Here is a 24,016-nt window from a genome sequence, read left to right as displayed (position 1 = left end):
ATTTTTGTGTTGTTGTAATCTATTTGAACAGACTACTGTTTTTGAGTTCTCAGAGGGGTCCTGACACTTTAGTCTCAAAACATATAGTTAAGTCAGAGTAGTCACAATCACATCACTGCCTTGTGCTGCCTGAAAAAGCCAGGCTTTGATGTCATATTCTCAGCCTCATTCATCTTGCTTGTTATGATAGCAGATAATAAACATATCTGCTCGCTGACCAAGTGACATTTGGAAAATAGAAGAATATGCGCTTTCTGTGGGAAAGAACGTGGGCTGTCAGAGAAACATGTCATCAACCAGACAGACTTTACTGTGTTGCCCAGCAACTCCATCTAGCTGCGTCCAGTATCAGCACTGCAAGTAAACCTGGTGACCTGGGCGCCAGAAAAAGGACACACTTGCTTAAAAGGAAGAAAAAGGACTTGATTGAATTGCTTCTTCCTCTTCTTTTTAAAAACAAAACAAAAACACAGCTCTAATAATGAATTTTGCATTTATTGACTGACTTTTTCTTTGCAGATGACCTGACCAACAGAGACTCAAGTTTCTCAGATATTCTCAAGCATGAACTTTGCCCGCTTCCTCACACCACCATGATGGCTACATTTGCTCACCAAAAGGTAAGGCTATCAACCAAAGTTTTTTTTTTCATGATTGCTTCATACTCTGTAGTCTATAGTCTCCATCTTTGCTTAACGAGACTCAGGTAATATACAGAGCATCTACTTTAAGATATCTGACCTTTGCTCAAGAGATGCTCTGTATGAAGTCAAAATTACAGACTGTCTGTAAAGTGAATCTGCTTTTTCCTTGACAGAGGCCGATAACTCGTTCGTGCAGTCTCGAGGACAGGCTGACTAGGAGTGCCACTTTCCACGGTTTAACTCAGACCACAGATCGACGCCATGAAGAGGAGGGGTCGCCAAGACAGCGACGAATAACTGTCGGTGATTCTGGTAATATAATATGGCCAAGCAAGCTTTGTTACTACATAATACTACTATTCCAACTAATTAGAAACACAACCTTACAAGAAGCTCATCTGTTTTTCTTTGTGTATTTTGCACAGCATCCTATATGCCTCATTCTAAGGATCAGAATGGAAACTTTTCCGAGAAGGTACTGTAAATCATCAAAGCCGAGCCTTCAGGGTGGCATCAGCACACAGCCCAGAGCTGCTGCAATTATAGAATATACTCTGTTTATATTTCCCAGCTCCCTTGATCTGTCAAAGCAATGACTCAACAAATAGTCTCAGGATTTTAGTCTTTGTGTCCAGGATTTGCCAAGCAAGATTGCTTGTATCCTTAGCAATCTACGTGTTAGCCGAAACACAAGAAAGCACAATTTTTTTTCAAGGCCAATCACTCACGTCCGGTATTTGCTATCTCCAGGCATTAACAGTCATTTAAGCAATTGTGCAACTTGTATCTTAAGCAGCCACATCTCACGCTGGAGCGCCATAAAAGTGCTGATGCTATGGATTATTTGCATGGTTTAATATGTTGTTTTTGCTGTGTCATGCAACATAATGGGGAAATCCCACAGAAGAGGCAGACTTCATATATTTAATCATAGTTACTCTGTAAAGCTTTCCTTGAAGGGGACATTGTAGGTTTTTCTTCCAGGAATGTCATAAACAAAACAAAAAAAAGACAAAAAATCTGACTAAGGGAACAATTGCACAAAACCCTGTGTTTAGGGTCCCCACTTAACTAAACATTTCATTGTCTTTGACAAAAAACATGTTTACAGTTAAACACACAAATGTGTCTTTTTGGTGTAATATGTCCAAACCCTTATATCCAACGTAGTCATACTAATTTCCATTAAAGCTGTGATTCAGATGAATACACGTCTGGAATTTCATTGTTATGTCTTGATGTTTTACCACCTACTGACTTGTTGTTGGGGTTTTTTGTTGTTTTTTTTGCATCCAGATGTTTGAGTCACAATCGTCTTTGTGCGTCATTTCCTGCTCTCAGGATTTTCCAACCGCTACTACTGTTTGGACTGAAAAAAGACCCCCCAAAATCCCCAAAACAGTACAGAACAACTACTCAAACAGTAATCAGATCGTTTTAGGAAGTTAAAATAAAGTGATCTGATCTGTGCAAATAAAAAACAACAACAAGAACAACAACAAACAGATAAGATCGGTACGACTGCAATTCAGTAGAAGTGGTAACTGCACGAACAAGATTACAAAAGAATGTAAAAGTATTGTAGAGTGTTAAGTTTTGGCCTGAGCTGTGCCTGATGCATCATGGCTCCTCATGGCAAAGAACTGACTGAAGCGAAAACGAATGAGCCAAAACACAGCTGCAGCAGCACTTAGATGATATCAGAGGAGTCATACTACCAATAACGCAGCCATCCTTGCAAAATTATTTCACACAGTAATGGCTGTTTATGTGAACTTGCAGCATAGCAAGAAGCCCATATGTGTGGGCAGCGCATGCTTTAGTCAGATAATATCAAAATAAAGCCGAAAGTTATGCTTTCAGTACACACCCAAGTACACACCCCAACAGTCAACATTTTTTGGGAAAAACTATTTTTCCAAAGAAGAAGGTAAAATAATAAAACTCCTACAGCAAGGAGTTGCTAAAGAGAAGTGTGTGAAAATTATTACAAAATTTTTGCAACTTGCTGGAAAGCAGATTTGTGCAAGACTTATATCAGGGAGATTTAATATGAAATAATACAAAAATATGATTTCATTTTGGATAATTCACCATTCTAGTTGAAATACACAGAGATATACACATTTTTTAGTACACAGCTGTATGCCAAAACTCATAACCAATGGTTTATAGATGCTTGTGTGTATGGTGTAATGCTATACACTCAAAAAATATGAATGTCCAAAATGCTGACTTTAAGTAATTTGATTACACGTAAATTTCCCATGGAATTTGTTACATAGGTACAGTGTAAATCGTTAAATGTAATGGAATCAAGCATGGGTTTTTTTTCTTAATATTTAACCATTTGAATAAATAAACCTTTGCTTTGATGTACTTCAGTTGCACTTTACTTAAAATTACTGCTTCCTGTTTATGAGGGCAAAGAGTCATTTTTTTTGAGTGTATATACTTGTGTGGTGTGTTTTCACACACTTGCTCCACGCCTTTGTATAATCTGGTACAAGTTAGCAGCTGTCTAGCCTCTCCTTCTCCCCAGGATGTAGAGAGGCAAGTGGCCAAATCTTTCAGGGATCTGAACACTGAAGAGGTGTGCCAGTGGTTTACCAGTACTGGACTACAAAAGTGTATCCCTCTCATCAAAGGTAAAACACCGTCTACTGACAATGCATATTGGTTTCTTTTTAGTGTAGATGGAATAAACTGTAATTAATGAATGCTATTAAATTGAGATGGAAAAATAGATGAGGATATAAGAGTATTAAACCTCTTAAAACTGAAACATGTCAGTGTCTAATGCATAAAAAGAGGAACGTCTTCAAGAAAGTCCTGTCGATTAAATCAAACAGCCTACTATCCATAGTATCTGCCCTCTAAAATATGATGCATGTGTTTTGATTGCATTTTGAATATTACATGTCTTAACAATACCTGATTTTCAGGTCTTGATTGTTGCCGTTTACAGTTTATTGATGGCTGTTAAAATCAGCTGATACATGAATAAATGCTTGTTGCAGAGGCAAATCTGTGTGGTGCAGACATGGCGTCTGTAGATGTGAACACTCTGGACACCCTCCACATTAGCACAGTGGAGGACAGGGAGAAGTTGCTGTCGGCCATTTATAATGAGCTTCACCCTCCCAGCACGGTGACTCAGAGAATCGACTCATTGCTCGGTATAGTTACTATGTCAAACTATGTCAAATAATAATTCATGCAATGAACAATGTAACAATGTAATTTATTGATGTTTTCCTTTTTAAACAGAATCATTGGGGCCTGGTGATGTGGAGACATTCACTGCAACGCTGGTGTCAATGACTAAGTCCAAGTCTTCTCCCCATGTGAGCTGTTTGAATACAAATCGGCGTTCCTTCAAGCTGAGGTGAAGCCACTCATGTAATGTGAATTCCAGAAATTTAAAAAAAGTAGCAAAACAAACACAAAAACAATTCATCGTTTTAACCTGGTAATCTAATTCTGCTACAGAAACAACAGCCTAAACAACGCAGGGCAGAGGAGTGCTCAACTAATAGAGATTACTATCAACGGTGAGTACTAAAGCTCAGTTTGCTAAGATCTTCAGTGTCTGCACTCTTTGCAATGAATGGATGTGAATGTTAAATATTCAATTATGTTTGCATAGGCAACAGACACTGAGGATGAAACAGGAGTCATCTTTACCTGTGATTTACTTTTGTGTTTCAGCGTCAGAGCGAATAGTTCATCTCAGAACCCCGAAGGAAACAACAGTGGGAAAGATTATGGACTCGTGCATCAAGATGCTGGGAATGACAGAAGACAAGAGTCTCTTCACACTAAAAGACAAGCAAGGTTCACTGAGCGTTATTCAAAAACACTAAGCCATACTGTTTACGCAGTAAACGTGTTAAATATATGATTTAATGTGAAGGTTCGTCGGAGGAGCTCTCACCAGATCAACAGATTGGGACTCTACTTCCATCATCATCATCATCTGCAGCAGCAGCAGCGAGCAGTCAGCTGGAACTGCACTTGGTTAAAAGGGTAGATTAAAAACAATCATAATAAACAGTCCAGCATAAAACTCAAAAACACCAAAACAAAGCTTTCTGTATGATTTTTTTTTTTTTCAATTGTAGGATAAACCGACTGCTTCTGCATCCCAAGACAGTCCAGAGGAGAACAGCCCTGATGAAAATCACAACATTAACAATGACATCCGAGGCAAACAGCTGGCTAAAGAAGAGCGGATCAGGGAATTAAACCAACAAGTGGCCTCACTACAAAATGTCATCCGTCAGGTCCATATCTGTGTTTAAAAAATGCGTAACACTAAAATTATTGTACTAAATTAATATTAAACATCGTGATCTGGTTGATCTTTACGTCCCCAAAAGGTCCAAGAGCTCCATCATGGCCTGGTAGCTTTTTGCTCAGAGTTGAAGAGCATGGATGGAGACACGAATGTCGATGCACTTGGCTCTGCTGAGCTGAAGCAGAGACTGGAGCTGGTTAACAGAAGACTGCAAGACAAAAGGCAGAACCTGCAGACCCTCAGAGACAACATTACCGACTTCACAGCTGACAAGCAGAAGTAGGAGGACCATCACCTTTAATTAGCAACTTATTTAACGACACAAATACTTAAAAAAAAGAAGAAGCTTTTTTCACCTTCCAGAGACAAAGTACAATTTAGAAATACAAGCACCTGTTGTAGTAGTTAATGATCTGTTGAGACTGTAGTAAATGACATTTACCTGAACCACATTTGTTTCTGTGTATGTGAGCTTGAACTTCCACGAAATGTGGTTCCTTTGCTTTTCAGGCAGTTGGAGGTTCATCTCTTGGAAAAGATGAAACTGAATTGCCACGTGTTTAAGGAGGAAATCTGCATCGTGCATCTCAATCGACAGGCGGCTCAGCTCCACAGCGCTTTGCAAGAAAGCCACGTTAAGGTACTGCTGATAAAACGAACCTTTCATCGATTTATTTTTAGTGCTGCTGTAGAGTTTAACTGGCACAGCGAAGGCCTGCAGGACTTTAATCAACAGCATGTGAACTGCAGTTACACCAATATGTGGGAAAGCTCTATGGTCTGAGTCAGAGAATGTTTTGACTGCTAAAAATAAACAATGAGAAGCTGATGTTTGCACCAAAACAACTCTAAATATTGAGAAAGGCATGCGTGGTATGGGATAATAAAATGCTACTGGAGAAAAAAAGGTCAAATTTGGAGCTTTCGGAATTTCATGCCATTGCGCATGCTGTCCCTAACCATATCAGAGCAACTCGTGTTCCTGACCTTTGCCCTAAAAATCGAAGCCAGACTTAGAGGATAAATTTACCTGCAGAACAAGTGACGTTCACACATTTGATCCGACTGGTGACTGAATTAGACAACACTGGGAGGGGTGGTCTTGGCCTCTTGAAGTGGAAGGCCAATATCTGAGACTCTTAACTTTGGTCCTCTGAGTGACACACAGTGTCTGCTCTGTTTCATTAAGCTGCGCACTTATCCCCGCTGTGAGAATGAGTACACAATGCAGAGTGAAATCCATTGTACGAACATGCACTTTTTTTTCCCCTGAGAAATGATGTTTAGCGCTGACATTCGAGAGCCTGTGACCATACCAACAATGGAATGCGTGTGACAAAAGCCACTTGGAGAGAGCAGTGGCGAAACGGGCCAGCGTGTGTAAAAGTATCTCCATCTATCCCCCGAGGTGCCCACTTTTTTTTTTTAATGTGGCCCTTTTATCCTGCTGGAGAAGCCCTAACGAGGTGCCATGAAAGGACACGCGCGGCTTCGGCTTTGAAAGGTGCCCCGTGTCACGTTGCCACCCCAAGGCAACGCTTTTTTAGGTGGTGAGTTTGTGGGAAAAGCAGCAGTGCTAATGTTTATCATATGACCTAATCAGAGTTAACACACAGGTCAGAGCTGAGGAGCAGCCTGGGAACTGATAGAGCTGCTGTTCAAATAAGGAACAGACCGCCTTGTGTTTGGTCTTGTAGACTGCCCCACATTACAGACAATAAGGAAATATTTCATCATCGGCAGTCTAATCTCCCGGATCTATTGCAACTGGAGAGCATCAATAAAGCAGCCGAAGGGGAAGGCGAAAGAGAAACAGAGGCGCGGAGCGAAGGGAGGAGGGGAACGACAACAAATGGAGGAAATGACTTTAAATAAGCAGTTTAGCTTGGACGACTCAAAAACTTCAGAGAGATTATTAAAGTGGGGAAGTTGGGAGAATTATGTTTCACCCAGGCTTGAGTCGCGCTTTGAGCGTGGGTCACGTTTTGAGAAGAATCTCCCACCTTTTATTTCTATTTTTTTGCAGTGACATGCACGAGTTTAGGAAACGGAGAGTGTGTTTCCACTTTTTATGTAGACAAAGTCATCGTACAAGCTGCGGTTTATCAGTGTGGTCACAGTGTCTCCCAATTCTCTATCCCTCATTTTCTTTCCCATAAGACCTCTGCTCTGTGCACAGCCAGGGCATCTGCATTCACAGTGACAGGACTGAATGTAGATCTACTAACACCCATCATTTCAAATGAAATATAATCCCTACCACTTAGCGTCTATGTTATTTAGCCTGTCAGAGAATCTTTTCTCACTCTGAAACAAAACTCTTTCACAGATGATGTTTTAAACGGTCGCATTTGTGCAATATACGGCAATATTTCTTGTCGCCGAGCAGACATGTGAGTGATTCCCACCTGAATGACCTTTGTGATCTTTCTGTTTGTGTTTTAATTGCCTGCTTTTGGTCTGCTCATGTGTCTGGTGGGGGAGGAGATGTGCTCCATGTCTGGCTCAGGTAGGCTGGGATTTGATCAGCTTTTGTAGGTAAACAAGAAGAATATGAAGAGAAAATTCCTCGGGTTCTTGGCGTGCGTCCAAAACGGAGCAAGCCGAGAGGGAAAACGCTGGGCATTAGAGTCTGTTCCTCGAGGGGCTTCGGCTGCGTTTCCGTGGATATATCCTGTCTGGCCCACTTGTCTGAAGAAAAGAGAAGCCTTAGCTTTGACCCCTGACCCCGAAAAAGCGGCATCCATTGCTCCGAGGCATTCACACGCTATGCAGGGGGGGAGGGGAGTATGCCAAGAGGCTGGATAAGTGAACATTGGAATTCAGCGGTCGGACTCACAAGTTATTTCGGATCCCTGCAAGCTACTTGTGGTGCGATCGCTTCCCAAGCTAATCATTACATCTTGGTGGTCTCCTGGCTTTGACGCAGCCTGGGCCTTTATCTTTCGTAGATTTCCACGCATGATATCTGTAATCTTTTTAGTTTGTTTTCTAAGAAACAAAAATAATGAAGTTAAAAGTTTATCTTAAGAAAATGGTAACTGAGTTAGCTTCATGTTTCACTGGCACAGAAGCTGGTTTGGAAGTCAGTCCTTGTATAGCTGGCAACCTACACAGAGGAAGAAGAGGAAACCTGAACCCTATACTGAGAATGGTCTCTCATTATTTTGTAAAAATCTATGATGAAGCCGGAGGCCGTCTGTAAATGAGTATTACTGAGTGGTATTAATCTTCTCCGAACTTTCCTGAAAATCAGCTGTGGCTGAGACTTCACTACTCAGGGTTTGTGTATCTATTTACTGTAAGTGAGACATGGGACGCTGCAGATTTTGCAATAAATTTGTATCACTCCACTGCAAATGCCTTCAAATCTCAACCATCTGTCTCTAAGCTGTCTCTGATTGCTTGCTTTAAGGAATACGCTCTTTTTCTGCTTTCAGGAAAAGGCTCGAAAGAAGACTTCACCCATTGGTAGCTTGAGCCAGCTGGTGTCACCGCAGCGTCCGGCCATGCTGCTGGTCGTACAGGAGAACCAGAACCCTGATGGCCGTTACGGCTTCTCCTGTCGCTATGGGGAAGGCAGCGGACTTGTGGTGGTCGAGGTGGACAACTCACAGCTCTGTGTGGATGACAGGTGACTCAAACAAAAACAAAAAACGTATTCATAAATGCACGCTACACTGTAAACCCGAATAAGTTACCAGAACTCAAAAAAATTGAGGCAATCGATTGCCTCAATTTTTTTGAGTTGATCAACTCAAAAGCCAAATTTTTCCAGAACATAAAAGTTTGGATTACATGGTACTTGTATCTTTTGAGAACGGTCAACTCAAATATTTGCAGTTAATATGACTTAAAGTTTCAAGTTTACAAATTCAAAGAAATAAGTTCACAGAACTTATAAAAAATAAGTACACAACTACAACATTTTTATGTTAACAAAACTCAAATGTTTATTAGTTTGTGTTGTCATTATTTTAAGTACACGTTAGTCAAATATGTTGACTACTTGATACTTAAAAACATGTGACCCAAAACTTAAAATTTTTGAGGCAATTGATTGCCTCAATTACACTGAGTATCGGTAACTTAATATGCAAAAGTCATAAACATCTGCCATTGAACAGTATCTTGCCTGCTCCCTTTTAGCACTATGTTGAAATTAAATACATTTTAAAAAAAAATTACATAAATTAAAAATAATTAACAAAAACATTTATAAATTAAAATAAGTAGACCAAAAATTGTTTAGTCAGGAAAACTGTCAGAGTAATGAAAAATAATAATTAATAATATCAAAATGTGCTTTTGGCTCTCTGGCTAATATCTGAATAAGACAACAAGGCAGCAATTTGAGTGAATTACAATGCTATTTGTTTTACATTAACCAGTATCAAACAGTGAAATTTAGGTCATCTTGCGCAGCCCACAATGTTTTGGAAATAGTATTACGAAAAACATTAAAACATACAAAACATTAGTGTTGCTTTGCATTATGTTAATGAGAACAAAGGCACGTTGTATAGTTTGGACCTATTGGCTGAACACCTGTAGAGTAATCTAATAATGTTTTGAGGCATTATTTAGATGAAAGGAGAGAACTTTGAACTAGCCTTTTATAATGCTTCACCCTGCATCCTTCTTTCAGATGAGTTCCTACATAACCAAGTCATTCTTGAGGGTCTGTAACCTGGGTGACAGTTTACCACTTTCTAGACCAAATAAAATCTTTTGAGTAAATTCTAAAGTGTTGGTCAGGGCTTTGGGGTAGCTGAGGTGAAGTGCATAGATCAGTCCAAACATTACTAGGAAGGCTTCACCAAATCTGGGGAGACTGAACACGGCATCACTTACAATGATGACAGAGATTTTCACAGGTTGGTAGTGAACTGGACTTGTTGTGTCATGGTCACTGATGACAGTGAAGAGGGCCACTTCAACACCATCAAGCTCCAACTCATCAGATTCGTCCTGAATTAATGAAAAAGAGATACTAATCACAATCTAACCCAAGAAATACAACAGATGACATATAATTTCTCATTTTACCAACTCCCACTGAGATCCAATACCTCTTTTACAAGGGAGACCTGAGTCTCACTGTAAGAGGTGAAAAACAGAAGATCCATGTTCTGCACACATAAATCAGCTAATTCACCAGAGAATCAAGTGGTGTGAGATAGACTGAAACTAAGCTAAAGGAAATACACAGGAAAATGTTTTACTAAACATCTTATCACTTTCAACAAAACACCAATTCAGTTCATTCGTAGTGAGGAGACAGAAAAGACCATACATGGAAACCTTATGGGTAGACTAAACAAAGGTAAGTCCAAACAGTGCATCAAAATACATGTTTGTACTTTGATGCACTGTTTATATACACAGTAGTATCTGTTAGATACTTAAGGACACTCACAGTGCAGGTTCTGAAAAATCCAGAGACATCCTCATGCAGATAGACAGGAAGGGCGTGGAGAACGGTAGTGCACTTGGTGTGGATATCATGGATTTCCTATTTCCAGATAAAAACAGAATTTTATATACTGGTGAGTTTACTGAACAACAACAAAAACAACAGTCAAATCAGAACATATGTCCACAAATAACCTGTTCACATCTTTAATACAGTCAGACAAATAGCAAACACAAAGTGGAGTAATAGCAAAATTCAAAAAGCTCATTTAAATCATTGAACCTGTCCAATGTTCCACTGGTTCAACCTATGAAATGTGTAACAATCTATTATTACCTGTTCATTGTGAATTCTTAGAATTTCAACCAGGGCATCTGCTGTCTTCCCAGTTTTTGATGCCCTGGCTGAATAAGGTCATCAGTCGAGGAAGATGGCGGTCAAGTTCAGCGTAGAATGTATTGGGCAGGTTCTGATTTGTAATCCGCTGAAACTCTGCATACAACTACAGCAGAAGGACAATACAGTTCAATTTGAAGAATCTCGCACATCTTTATAAAGCAGCAAAAAGCTGCCACATGAGTAAGAATTACAATTTTCATTTTAAACAGAGCTGATCCATATTACCTCAGACTCCATTTTTAGAGCAGGCCAGAGGTCCAAGAGCTCCTTCACAACCCTAACCCTGCACATATAGTTTAAAATATAGCGTTTCTAACAAGAAAACTGCTTGAAAGCACTCTCACTTCAGACAGGCATCTCCGTTGTGTAACTGCAGGGACAACGGGCTTGTTTGGACCCAACTATTCTGAGTCATGAGAGGGGGTTTAAAAATTTAGAGAGATTAAAATACTTTGTTTCATACTAGACGACCGGGCGCCACCTCTAGAGCAAGTAGTATCTAACTTTTTAAACAGCCTGCGACCCTCATTACAACAACTTAATGCTAGCTCTGCAAGCGCAAAGTTTCCTTCGGGGAGAGCAGCAAAGCACATAAAAAACACGGACCGACATTTCTGCTATTCTTTTCGACACGCACCCAAAATACAACTAAATATTCGTATTTTAACAATAAACTAATATCAACATTGAAAACTTACTGTAAGTCCAGTGATGCTAGTTGCTGCCGTTAGGTCCAACTTTCTCCAGTCGTCCGTGTTGCCTCTTTGGTGCTGTTCCCGCCCATATACCTTTACTTCTTCTGTGTTTCGTATTAATGCTCATTAGCGCCGCCTTCCGCTTCGGAGGGTGAATCAGAGATTAACTCGGAATAAAAATTGATTCCTGCAGCTGCTCAACACTTACGGAAAAAATTAAAAATATATATGTAGGACACAGTGATAAAACAATGAATATTAAAATAAATACATTTTGTCTTCCACTAATGCATTTAAGACAATTTGATTTTACTTATTTGGTGAAACACTTTGAGATTTTATTGTATTTTAGCATGTGCTACATAAATTAAGTTTATTATTAAATCCTACCTACTTGAAACAACAAAAATAACAGGACTTTACCATTCTTATATGTCCTAACTTAACTGTGTTACGTTGTGCTTAAGTTATTATTTTAAGTGATGCTTACTTAATATAGAAATAGTTAAATTCAATCAAATATTATTAGTTTCATTTACTCAAAAAGAAGAACATGTTATACGAACTTGACATATTTAAGTTAACAGAACTTTTTAAAGACTTTGAGTATACACTACTTAATCTGTTTAATTACTTTGAACATTCGGGTTTACAGTGTAGTTAGTGAGAGCGGAGCTCAGCATCTTACTCATTTCACCCATTCTTTCATTCACTCTGTCTCTGCGCGTGGTAGCGATGGCAACCCATCAGAAAACAAGCAACATAACGCAATACTTGGATGCAGAAGAGAGTGAGAGGGAACAGATAAAAGAACTTCATGCAATTAAGAAATTATAGAATTACAGCGAGTACGAACTGTGCTTAGAGACACTGCCCATCATTTAAAACAATACTGCAGGGGAAAAAGAAGTCTGTGTGACAGAATCACAGTAGCTGAAAAGAGTCTTTCAGGCTCGCTGTTTGTGTTCCTTTATCGCAGCATTCGTGCCAATGCTCTTTACACAGCTAATGAAAAAATACAAGGAGCTGCTCTAAGTTTAACCTGGGTGTCTATAAAGAAAAACTAATAGAGGGCTTTTAACGAGCTCTGTGTAAATGTGTAGCTTTTTCAGTTTTAATGCTCTGTGATTTGAAGAGCATTTTTTGTGTGTTACATAAGCCGAGGTCTTACATTTACCTGCAAAGATGTATTTTTTCTCCATACATAACTTGAAATAAAGATCTAACACATTATCTTTGCATGTGTGTGTTTTGCTATCAGATTGGTGGAGGTGAACAGTGTGTCGGTGGTCAACTCAACACACGGAGAGCTGACCGACCTCCTGCGGCAGGGCCCCAGCATTCAAGTCGTGGTCCTTCGTCAGCCTCCGCCTGCCCTCCCCTCCCCTCCGTCCCTGCAGCACATGGTCAGCTGTGATCTGGAGCAAACATGCTGCCCAGGGGGAGACGTGGGCAGCACAGAAACCCATCCTCAGCGCAGGGTGATAGCCATATGATGTCCAGTAATGTGAGATGCCATGTCGTCTTTTGTTGTTTTTACTGTACTGATGACACTATTCATCATAAGTTGTTGACAGCTGCCTTTTAGTTCAGAATATCAAATAGCAATACGCCTGTTTTTCACCATGTGTGCACCAGCTTGTTTTTGGTATTTATTAGCATGAAATGCATTTCAATGTATGCCTGGAGGAACAGCTATTAAAAAAAAAAAGCAAGACAAGAAAAGACTACATTTCCCTGTTTTATATCCTCTTTTGTTTTCAACTAAAACGAAGAAGCACAGAGTCTGACAGTTTCACTCCACTAGATATGTGATAAGCATTTCTTTTAACATCCACCAGAGTAGTTACTGAGGGTGTCACAATGTAAGACTGATTACTGTGCATGCTTCAACTTTTTAAAAACACATGTAAGGCTGGAAATAGTCTTACAAAAGTGATCTAATTTACAGGCACATCCAAAAGCATCCTGCCTGCACAGGTTTGTCTCTTAGATCGTCTGGTCAGCGTTCGGAGCAAAATATTTCTTAAAAAGATGAGTCACACCCCCCATCCCCTTTCTAACTTGTAATGTAATCCACTGTGCTGTAGGAATAAACCCTTGAGCCCGGAAATGCCTCATTTCTCAGCCTCGTTCTCCCTCGTAAAGTGGCAGTGGATCATGCAAGTCTGACAGAAAGACAGCAAAAACACTACCAAACCCTGACCCAGACCCCAAGGGTCCAAAGAGCCTGAGAGGAAGAGTGATGAGACCAGTTTGGCTTGTCAGTTGATGAGAAAGGTCACAGGTCAGTCACCGACACATTTGTGCCTTAATGGTTTTGCAATCAAAGCCAAATGAGCTCCATATAATCCAGATGATGAGAGAGATGGTATTTTCTCGTTGCCAAACAGACCCGCAGCGAGGGAGGAGCGTGATACTGGCAAGCTGGAGATTTGAAATGCTTAGTCACAGGCATGGGAAATTGAAGTCAACCGCGCCACAACATGTTCATCTACCCACTGACACATATGAACCAAAAGGATAACAATACAATGAGAAGTTATCCAAAGCCACAAAACAATGCAATAGCAGGGTGTGGACACTTATAGCTTCATAGCAAGGCTGTGGGAGACTGAAAGAACTGAGAAAGGGAGGAAGAGTGGGAGAGGAATTAAAAATCATGATCACGCTCGCTGTCAAAATAACCATGTAGCAGCAACTGAAGTCAGTCTAGCCTATTCTTCCATTCGGGGTAGAGAGACGAGGAGAGAAATTCATAGCTCAGTAAAGTTAAGCCACACAGAGACAGAAGGCAGAGGAGAGAATGTGTCATGGCTGCCTTCATGGAAATAAATTAACACTGGAGAAAATGAGGCAAAATCCTATAAACACTACTGCTGGAAAGAGAACATGGGATTCCCAGTGACCAACACACCCGAGAACACACACTCGCAGGCTTTGATACCCCGGCTATAAACTACTGCAGGCTGTCAATCTGACAAAAAAAAAAAAATTAGGAGAAATCCATCTGGGTGAGTAACTGAAGTGACAACATGAGACCTGCTAAAGTCTTCAAAGTCAAAAAGATGAGCTGCGGGAGCTTACATTCTACTGTACACTAGTCGGGAACATCTGCAGTGAGTTTGAAATGTATACTGGCCTCTTCCTATTCTGCTGAGGCGCCTCAGGTTGACCCAGGCTGTACCTGACACATAGTGGCACAGAGCAGCTTACGCTGCATCTGGTTTGCCTTAGCAGCCTCGATAAAGCTACATCCAGCACATGCTGATAAGCTCAGAGAAGAGCCCGCTGTGGCTGGATTTCTCTCTTCCACCCAGCGAGCCCGAGCTTCCCACTCCTCAATCTCCGCTCCCTCCCACCTCCGTCAACTCTCTAACCACCTCATGACATTTAAGGGTGCCTGGCATCCGTTTGAAGTGGGAGAGGGGGCATTAGCTCTGGTTTCCTGCCCAAATCCCACACAACCCAATAAAATGCATGCAGGTCTGAAGCGAACCAAAGGAATTCCTTTTCACTGAAACGTTAAACAAACAAGTTTGGCATTTAGCCTCATATTACACTTTACAGTACAGAGCATTGTTTCCTAACGCAGAAACAACTCGGCCTCCTTGTTTTCTTTGTAATAATAATGCTCTTGTGTGTTGTGTTTGTATCCGCTCCAAAGACTCCAAATTACAGTTCACTGCAAATGTTAATTACAGTACACAATAATTGTTAATTCATGTAAAACAATTCATATTCGGGCGATTATGTAGCTTTGCGGTTAAGGATTATGTGACAATTCAGCTCTGCACCATCCCGTCTCTTATATTTCAGTAATCACTCAAGTGCAGTGGGAGCTAGGAAGGTCAGCCTCAAATCCCAGGGGCTTTTGATTTCATTTTGCTGAGGTGGAAATGGGACCTCTGCCTTTTCCTCCGGCAGATCTCACACTAAGTAGCTCCACTAGGCACTTGAGAAAGTCCCCGGTCTCCTGGTGACCACTATTTTATATTATTTGACCTTTGTCTCTGGTTTATTCTCCCCTGCGTTCATTACCACAAGGAGGATGTGAGGAAATACTGCCATCTACTGGGAATCCCACAAACATCAGTGATGCTCCCACAATTGTCTTGTTGGTGCGCATGAGAAAATGCCTCTTGGGCTTGATTATGAAGTGATTCTGATTAGATCCCATTATTCATACAGAACAGGGAATGTATAACAATTATCCTCCTCGTGTGGATGAATTCTCGAGGTTGGGAAAAACACATTTTGAACAGTAATCAGTAATGTAATCTTCTGATAGATTTATTTGAATAATGCGCAAAATAGATGCACGTCTTCCTTGTCCAGGTGCTGAGCTCAAAACAAATCGACTGCAACTTCTGCACAACGGCTCATAACGCTGATATTACACAGACTTTAATAACTTCAGTGGCCTCATGATTTTTGCATATCTAATATACATATAAAAAACAATTAAGTCAAACATTTATTATCATATTTCTGAATTCTGGCTAATTTCAGCTTCGTCTGAAAAACCCTGCATGCATCGCTTCTTAAAAATATAAATAAACCCCTGTTTACTCTATCAACAATTTCTCACTCATCCAAGAACTCAAACAATCAGCATTTGCAGTGAGATCACTGAATATATTGAAACCCTGCATTTATTCGTTTTCCCCTATGCCTGCAACACGAGCACGGCTGCTATGTAAATGAGAGCTCGTCTCAGCTTATTTACTGTGCAACACAAGCATGATAAAGAACAACATGAGTAATTGATGGCTATACTTTGTGCTTAATGTTGGCTTAACTACCCCAAATGACCGTGTATAGGTTAGATATGACATAAGCTCCCGAGAGACATTTAACACTCACAGTGCAGCTTAATTAAAAGGGTAATGAAAAGGCCATTAGGATTAAGTCTAAGGTGTGTTTTGGATGAGATAAATATGTTGGGGAAATCGCTTTGTGTAGCTTTGCCAGCGGGCAGTGATTGAGAAAGGTCAGCATAAGGTGTTAAGTCATTTTCCCATCTATTCTCTGAAATATAGAGAACATAATGGTCCGTGTCTCCGTCCAGTGAAAGGTTTAATTAAAAGGAGATGAAGCTGGTGATAAGAAAAATCATTGTGGGATGAGTGGCAGGGATATTTTGAATTGTGTAGAAGAATTGTAGCACAGACTATAAAGGGGGGAAGGAAATCATATGAAAAAAACGAGGTGGATAATACATAAAAAGGGTTTTAAGCCTCTGATGATCCGTGGTTTCCTCTCTTCTTTTAGTCGCTGCTGTTGGGTTTACTTGTATAATAAAAAGAAATATCTTCCCACACTCTGAACAACAAATAGTTCATTTATAAACCTCCGGGCAATTTCTGGCAGTGGGAACCGTTCTGGCATTACTTCTATGCTGTGAGTAGGCTCATCGAGGAAGGAAAGGAGAGGCAGTGAAAGAACAAATCCACAAAAAAACCAAACCAGGAATTGTCATGTGTTTGGCATAAATAATCCTACAATAAAGACAGAGTATCCAGTATTGAAACGATCGACACAGGGAAATGATGGGTGTCCATGTTATGACTTGTGATGTGCATAATTCAAGTAAGAGCTTGATTTCGTGTACTGCATTGCAATTCACTTTGGTGTTGTAAAGATGATTACAAATCCTGTCTAGCCACGCAGCTCAGTCCCTCGTGATCCTCCTCTGATTATACTCTAGGTGGCAGTAGAGGTCTCAAAATCCTCCCTGTTAGCTACAAGAAATGGCAAACACTCTGAAAGTCTCTCAGTGAAACCCAACACTTGCAAACAGGGATGTTTCACAAGCATCCACGTTTGAAAGAGTGCCAGGCAAATCCTTAGCTCGAGCTGATTATTTGCTCCTCTATGGTTTGGAAAGTAGGCCAAGGCACCACTGATTCGGATTTGCAATAAAGGTTTAACACAAGCCAGAATAAAAAAAAAACAAAAACCACATATCAAGCTGAAGAACCGACATTCTGATATACGAATATCAGGTTAAGGTTCTTCGTCCTCAAGTAACTGATTTTAGAGACATAGTCTTTAAATAGAGTTACTACATGCTGTTTGCATCCTAGTTTCAGAATAAATTCAACTGAACTCAAAAGGCTAAAAACAGTAGATGTGAACTTTCAACAGAAGATGTCTTTGGTGCCATACTTGTTGCTTTTAACACATTATATATGAAATATAACCCCAGCTAGTTCCTTCAAACTGACATCACACACTATCTTCACAAATGCACACTTAGACAGCGTGACGAAGCAAGCTGCATGAAACAGTGTGCTTGACTATATATTATTTAATGTGATTTTATGGGCTGCACACTGAGGCACAAACACACACACACACGAACAAATAAAAGGGTTTACGTGGAGTGGTTGATGGCGAGTGAACAGGCCAGAAGAGATGGAAGAAGCACACCGGGGGGAATGATGAGAGGAAATGATGCGCATGATGAGTGCTGAATGGTTGGCCAGTGGGACAGACCCTGTCAGACTGTCTGCTAAAGGGGTGGAAGACACAGAGAGAGAGATGGCTGCAGAGAGGACAAGAAGGAGAGACAGAGAGAGCACAAAACAGCAGGAGCAAAATGATGATCAGTGTCAAAATTCTATTACTCTGTGACAACCAACCAAGGTTTCCCCTGTCTCGTTCACGAGCACAGTGACTGTGCTCCATCTCTGTCGCGCGGCTACAGCAGACCGCCGGGCGATTACTAACTCGGAGGTTTCGCACATAGAAAAGCAGGCCAGTAAGATGTTTTATTTAACTCTTATTACATAAATTCTGCGTCGTAGTTCATATTCCTTTGCGCGGGTATTTCTGTAGCACAGAAATGTCTGCGGCTCCCGGTACTGTATTGAGCGTCATTTGCTGCTCTTGTCTTCAAGCTTTTCATCTGCAGAGCGGGCCCTCACACAGAAACAATGATGACCCAGTTCTGAGTTTGTCTCTGTCTTACAGCCAGTTCTCTTCTGTCCTAATCATAGTCCCTGAGCTCCAAGAGCTGCAGCGCTACCAAAACATGGGAGGGGAGGGGAGGGGAAGGGGGGCAAGGAGAGATAAAAAGAGAGGGAGTGGCAGAAAGAAAGTCAGCATAAGAAGGAGGGAAGAAAAACGTAATCTCCGAGGAGGAAGAAGAGAAAGGTTGACAAAATATAAGGCTGGATGGATAGATATGTTCACGTTTAGAAATAGAACGACAGAGAAGGTTAAACCACTGTACCTTCTCTGATTAGTTCCCTATGGAGAGCACATCTAAAGGCAGGATTGATGCCATGACAGGTTGGAGAAAAAGGCAAAAGGAGGCCTGATGCACCGTGCTCCTTCATCTGCACAGATGTCTCTGGAGATACAGGAAATCAGGTCATTCTGTTCCTCATCAGGTGTGACTATTCATTCGCTAGCAGGGTTGAGGAACCCTGTTGTGCTTATGTAATACATAACACAGGACCGCACTTCTCAGCAATCCACCTGAATGTACAATAAGCGCATCCAGCTATACGCTCAGATCATTTCTTTTCTTTAATAAGTTGATCTTTTGAAAAAGAAAACAAAGATGTTGGAGTGACATAAAAGCTGTAAGGCAGCTGTTTGTAATCAATGGATTTTCTTGGAATCAACAAGCCTGACAAACTGCAGCTTTTTTCACAGTGCCGTGTCCTGAAAATCTGCCTAAACGAGTTACATATACTGCAGTGACTTTTTCTGATGCTTTATTCAGGATGCATGTCTGAAGCACAACATAACCTTCCTGTATAAGTGAGGAGACGCACATATTCAGTTCACAGTTTGGTTCAAAATGTGTCTGCAGTTGCTTTTGAAATTGGTTTTAGATTTTCAGAAATGCTTTAACAGTTTGAGTTTTCACATATTTCCCCTCCTTACCGACAAGATCGATTCGACTCCTATTTCTGTCTTTTCCGCTAATGAGAAGCAACAGCAAGGAGGTAGGAAGCTTGGTCGGGAAACAGCAGGGAAACAGGCAGCTCAGCTCTCTCCAAAGGTTAAAAGCTAAAGCCCACTAATGTACAAGTTGTGTCTCTTTTATTTAACTGTACAATGAACCTGTTGTGTGCTAGCTTTTGGCATGGCTCTGGGATAATCACTGCAGCTTGTAAAGAAATAGTCCACTCTTTGCTCCACACTGTTTGGGTAAAATTCATACTTTAAACTCTGCTCCACTTTTTTGCTGAGAATCAATTTTTCCCCTCATCGTATTTCTCAGAACCGATCTCTTAAGATGCTCGAGGCTGTTTAGGCGTCTAGCTTACATGTGGAGTTGCATGTTGCATCATGGAAGCATCATATGCAGAATCTGGGAGATGATCTCCAAGTACGAGGAAAGCGGCACTACTCTGACAGTAGCTTCGTGTTAATGTCACTCAGATCTACTGTCAGTGATGCAAATGGACGGAAGAGTAAACAGTGGACAAATTGTGCATCCAGCATGAAACTCGCTCCCTCTCCCAGACACCCTTGTCACTGGGGTTAGTGCCAGATGGGGACTGTAGAGAGGGATTTGACCTTGCCCGTCTCCCTGTATCTGGCACAGTACTCAGCACAAGGATGATATTAGTTGACGATAAACATGTGGTTTATTGGGAAAAAAATATAGGCAATTCTATTAGAGAATACAAGGTGACCTCTTGCGTAGCATTTGAATGTAATGTGACCAGACAGGACAGCCAAAGTGGACCGTATGCTGTCTCTTTACATCCTTTGCGAGTGGGGGAGGGGAGGTGTGAATGAAATTGAGTGAGCGGTCAAGAGTGCCAAAGCTGGAGAGGCACAGAGTTGGCATGAAGCTGGCAACGAGCATTTTTTCTTTTTTTTTTTGGGGGGGGGGGTCCCTTGCCTGGCAGTGTCTTTCTACTGGAGTAGATGGGCCACATCTCAATGACTCCTAAGCTGTCTGTATTATGCTAAGACATGTATCCTTGAGGGAGCATGGATTGGAGTTGAATGTCACACAAGGACGGAGATTTAGCAGTGCCAATAAAAGGATACCAGCTACAAGTCCTGGATGACGCACAGCCCTGCATTTACATAAATTTGTGTAAAGAGCCACGTTTACATCCGTTGATATTTCTTCAGCACACAATCACCGCTAAAATCTGCCTACTTTTTATAGCGCTGCAGTGAAAAGTTTAAAGTGGAAATTTAGAGCAATAAACATTGAATTGACACTATTTAGACGCATGGCTCCAAAGGCTAATAAATATAGACATCTGTGCTGAGTTTGTGCTGGTGCTATCTGGGAGTTTAACTGTGATATATATATCTCTGACGTGAAGAGATGAATTACACCCTCAGCTCATTTCCTTCTCCTTCCCAACCTTTACACAAGGTGACCTTGCGTGAAACATAATTTACAACTGAATGACATGTTTGCCGTTCAAACGGCTGCCAAGCTGCATCAGCAGCGCTTGTGTTGTGACATGCCGCTTAGCCGATCTGTACAACTAAATTGTACAATTCAACGACGGAGCAATTGCATCCATATGCGAGCCATCTGCTTTGCTTTCGCTGATCCTTTCTTTCCACTATGAGACTGCAAACAGCTATGGCACGTATGGTGGATAAACAAAGCGCAGATGTCATTTCAGTGTGATCAACAACTTCCAGCTTATCTTCCGGTAAATTGGGAGCTAAACTGCTGCAAAAGCAGTGGTGAATGTGGACTGGGTGCTGAACCAGAAATGACTTCATGCTAGCTGGCTTGTGATTTGCCCTACTATATTTACTGCGTGTAGTGCAACTGTAACCAAGATGCAACCACTAACTGGATTCCCTTGACTTCCCTTGCGGTCTAAATCACTGACAGTATTGGGTGCACCTTGTCACCCCTCCTCCGTGCTCCACTGATGTTGGCTGATGTTGTGAAATATTGATTTGCATGTCACCACACCTTGGCTTCGCTGTCAGGTTTATTTAGAAGAAGCTTCTTTACTGGCCCTTCGATGCCAGTCTTGTGGCTTAAGCCAGAGCAGAGGTGCAAAAGGCGGGGTGAAAAGTCCCTCGGAGTGAAAGCCAAAATGCACACAAGAAGGCTAAAAAGCACAATGTCGTGCAGGGATTCTCATCATCTAGCAGTGCTCATAAGAGCAATACTCTACTGGCTGCCATGGTGTAGGAAGCTTCACATAGGTACTGTATTTAGGGCACAAGCCTGCAGTTATTCATGCAAAGGAAGGAAGTTGCTTGGTGCCTCAAATGAGGTTGTGCACTGTATTTCCCAATTAGTCATTTCAGCATGGATATACTTTTATGCTTCGTGTAAACAGCCCACAGCCTTGCCTAAACCTAGACATACACACACACATTAGTTGATACACACAGGCACAAACTTACTGAGAGGAAGGAGTGCTAGCTTCAGAGTTGCTTCTGAGACAGGATGGCCTTTGCCAAAAACACAAGGTAAAAGGTTATTCACTTGTCACAGAGTCAGTATAACGTCCCCGGTTCAATGGTCTATAGACAGATTTCAGGCTGAACACTAATGTCACATAAGACCATGTGAGAGATAACAAGATGACCTTTTCATCTACAGTACGCAAACGACAAATTGATGTTAATGCCTTGACTCGAAAGCCTTTTAGTCTTCTTCTTAACTGCAAGGCTTTTTTTTGGTTTCGCTTAAGAAGAGAGACACTGCTGCAACCCTGGGCTGGCAGAGAAACCCAGCAGAGAAAGTGTCACGCAGATCTTTTTTCTTTGGCTGATGGTTGATGCATTTGTTTACCACCTTTTTTTTCCCCCTACAGTGAATTTTAGAAGCTGCTTCAGTCACAAGACGACAGCCCATCATGAAGCAAGAAACCAGTGGCCTTTATTTTCCCTGCCATGGTCCTTGACATCGTCTGAATGGCAGTGAAGAAGAAATCTACCGAGACAACAGAGGCAGGCAGACAGGGCGAGGGGAGAGGAGCGAAGAAGAGAGGCAGAAAAAAGAAGACAGACAGACATGATCTGGGGACAGAATAAAGGAGAAAGGCCGCATCACCGTCAATAAGAAAAAGACTCCAACAACCACCTTGTGTCAATGTCAAGTCTGTAAAAAACACACCGCATGAAAGCCAGAGAGAGGTGAGTCACAATATGCACTTGAACCATGAGAGGCCAATTCAAACACTACCACGCTGGGATGGATATTGCAGGGTGCATTGTGGGATAGCCTGATTATGGGGGAAGCAAAAGAGAGGAGGTGAGGGAATGAGTAACACAGGATTGGTCTCCATTATGCTCTCAGTGTGAAATCCAAACTCTTTATTGTTGTCATTAGCTCATCCTGTGTCCCACTTCTGAAGATTTGCATCATCCCCTCTAAACCCTGTTTATTTATTTATTTGCATGGAAAATATAGGTCATGCATTCATACAGGGCCATACATTTTTAATAGTTTTGCAGCTTTAATTCAAATGTCTGCAAGCTTCCCCGTGAGCCAATCTGCCACAGACGAACTGAGCCCAAACAACATCAACAATGCATGGAGGGGCTGGGTGTCTTTGCGAGAACCCGGGGTATTTAGAAACACCCCTGTTAATTTGTCTGTGGTGTGATAATGAATGAATCCTCTTTTCATACTGTGTGCTGTGAAAGCGAAGAACAGACAGAAATCTCTGCTTAATGCTGAAACTAACCCAGCATTGTTGTCAATGAGCATTATTTAACACGGGACCACATCAGGCAAACAGCAATGAAAAAGGTAGATGTGAAATGTCTATGCTGTGATCATCCGAGTAACCCGATCAGTTACATACTTTTGTGAGACAGCCGCAAATAATTTCATCCTTGTTTATGTTGATCAGTCTGGCTCCATTTCTAGGAGGCATGAAGGAGCCCAGAGGCTGTATGTGGCCTTTTCCTCTCCCACAGCATGCTCCATCATTTCCACTCTTATGTCCTTAAAAAGAAAATAGAGAAAGGTCACTGTGTCTGTATCTTCAGCAGCAATCATCACTTCTGTCACTGTATGAGTCTAACATGTGTGCTCGCTCAAATTATCATCCTTAACGTGATAGTTTAAAAAAAACAAAACAGTTTAGAGAAAATGTCCTCTTTCAGTGGGACTGCACTGTTACCAGTGGTTTGTTTACCTAGTGGTTTGGATGTTTCACCAGCACTCAAGTCCTACCGCCAAAGCGACGAGTCTCTGGTATATTGATGAAAAGAAAGAGAAAGATTGATACTGTGGTTCCACTGATTCATTTTACGTCCATTAAATCTGATTAGACCGAGATCTGAAGCCCTCTGCTCGAGAACAAGGGAACGTCGGCGTCACTTTTAAACAGGGTTCCTTCTGGGTAGCAACAAAGCGGTAACTGTCTCTCGGATGATAACAGGAGATAAAATGACAATGAGGGGAAGATGTTAAGGACTATTTGATTCTTCATTTATTACCTTTCTCACATCAGCAGTTTGCCAAGTGACACCGCATTTCAATTACTATCATTTTCCTGCTATGAAAGCCCGCTGCATTAAATGTGTGCCAAATTACTGACTTCTGTTTGTTGCTTTTGATCTCAATAGAGGCGCATCTGTTTGA

At 41.3% G+C, this 24,016-nt stretch overlaps 1 protein-coding gene across 1 annotated transcript; it reads left to right on the top strand.

Annotated features, from left to right (window-relative positions):
• Positions 1 to 596: 596 nt before the first annotated feature.
• LOC146620185 (uncharacterized) lies at positions 597 to 12,950 on the top strand. Its single transcript, XM_085369673.1, has 14 exons — positions 597 to 620; positions 818 to 947; positions 1,070 to 1,119; positions 3,187 to 3,292; positions 3,665 to 3,823; positions 3,915 to 4,032; positions 4,137 to 4,198; positions 4,356 to 4,481; positions 4,561 to 4,673; positions 4,769 to 4,930; positions 5,027 to 5,223; positions 5,455 to 5,584; positions 8,385 to 8,578; positions 12,716 to 12,950. Exons 1-14 carry the CDS (start codon positions 597 to 599, stop codon positions 12,948 to 12,950), a joined length of 1,806 nt encoding a protein of 601 aa, XP_085225799.1.
• Positions 12,951 to 24,016: the final 11,066 nt, after the last annotated feature.

The sequence above is a fragment of the Diplotaxodon limnothrissa genome, linkage group LG13 (genome assembly GCF_057381915.1).
Source record: "Diplotaxodon limnothrissa isolate DT_005_m linkage group LG13, D_limnothrissa_male_GT1.1, whole genome shotgun sequence".
NCBI classification, from domain to species: Eukaryota; Metazoa; Chordata; class Actinopteri; order Cichliformes; family Cichlidae; genus Diplotaxodon; species Diplotaxodon limnothrissa.
The sequence above is the reverse complement of the archived record's forward strand: the minus strand, read 5'-3'. Positions and strand labels throughout refer to the sequence as shown.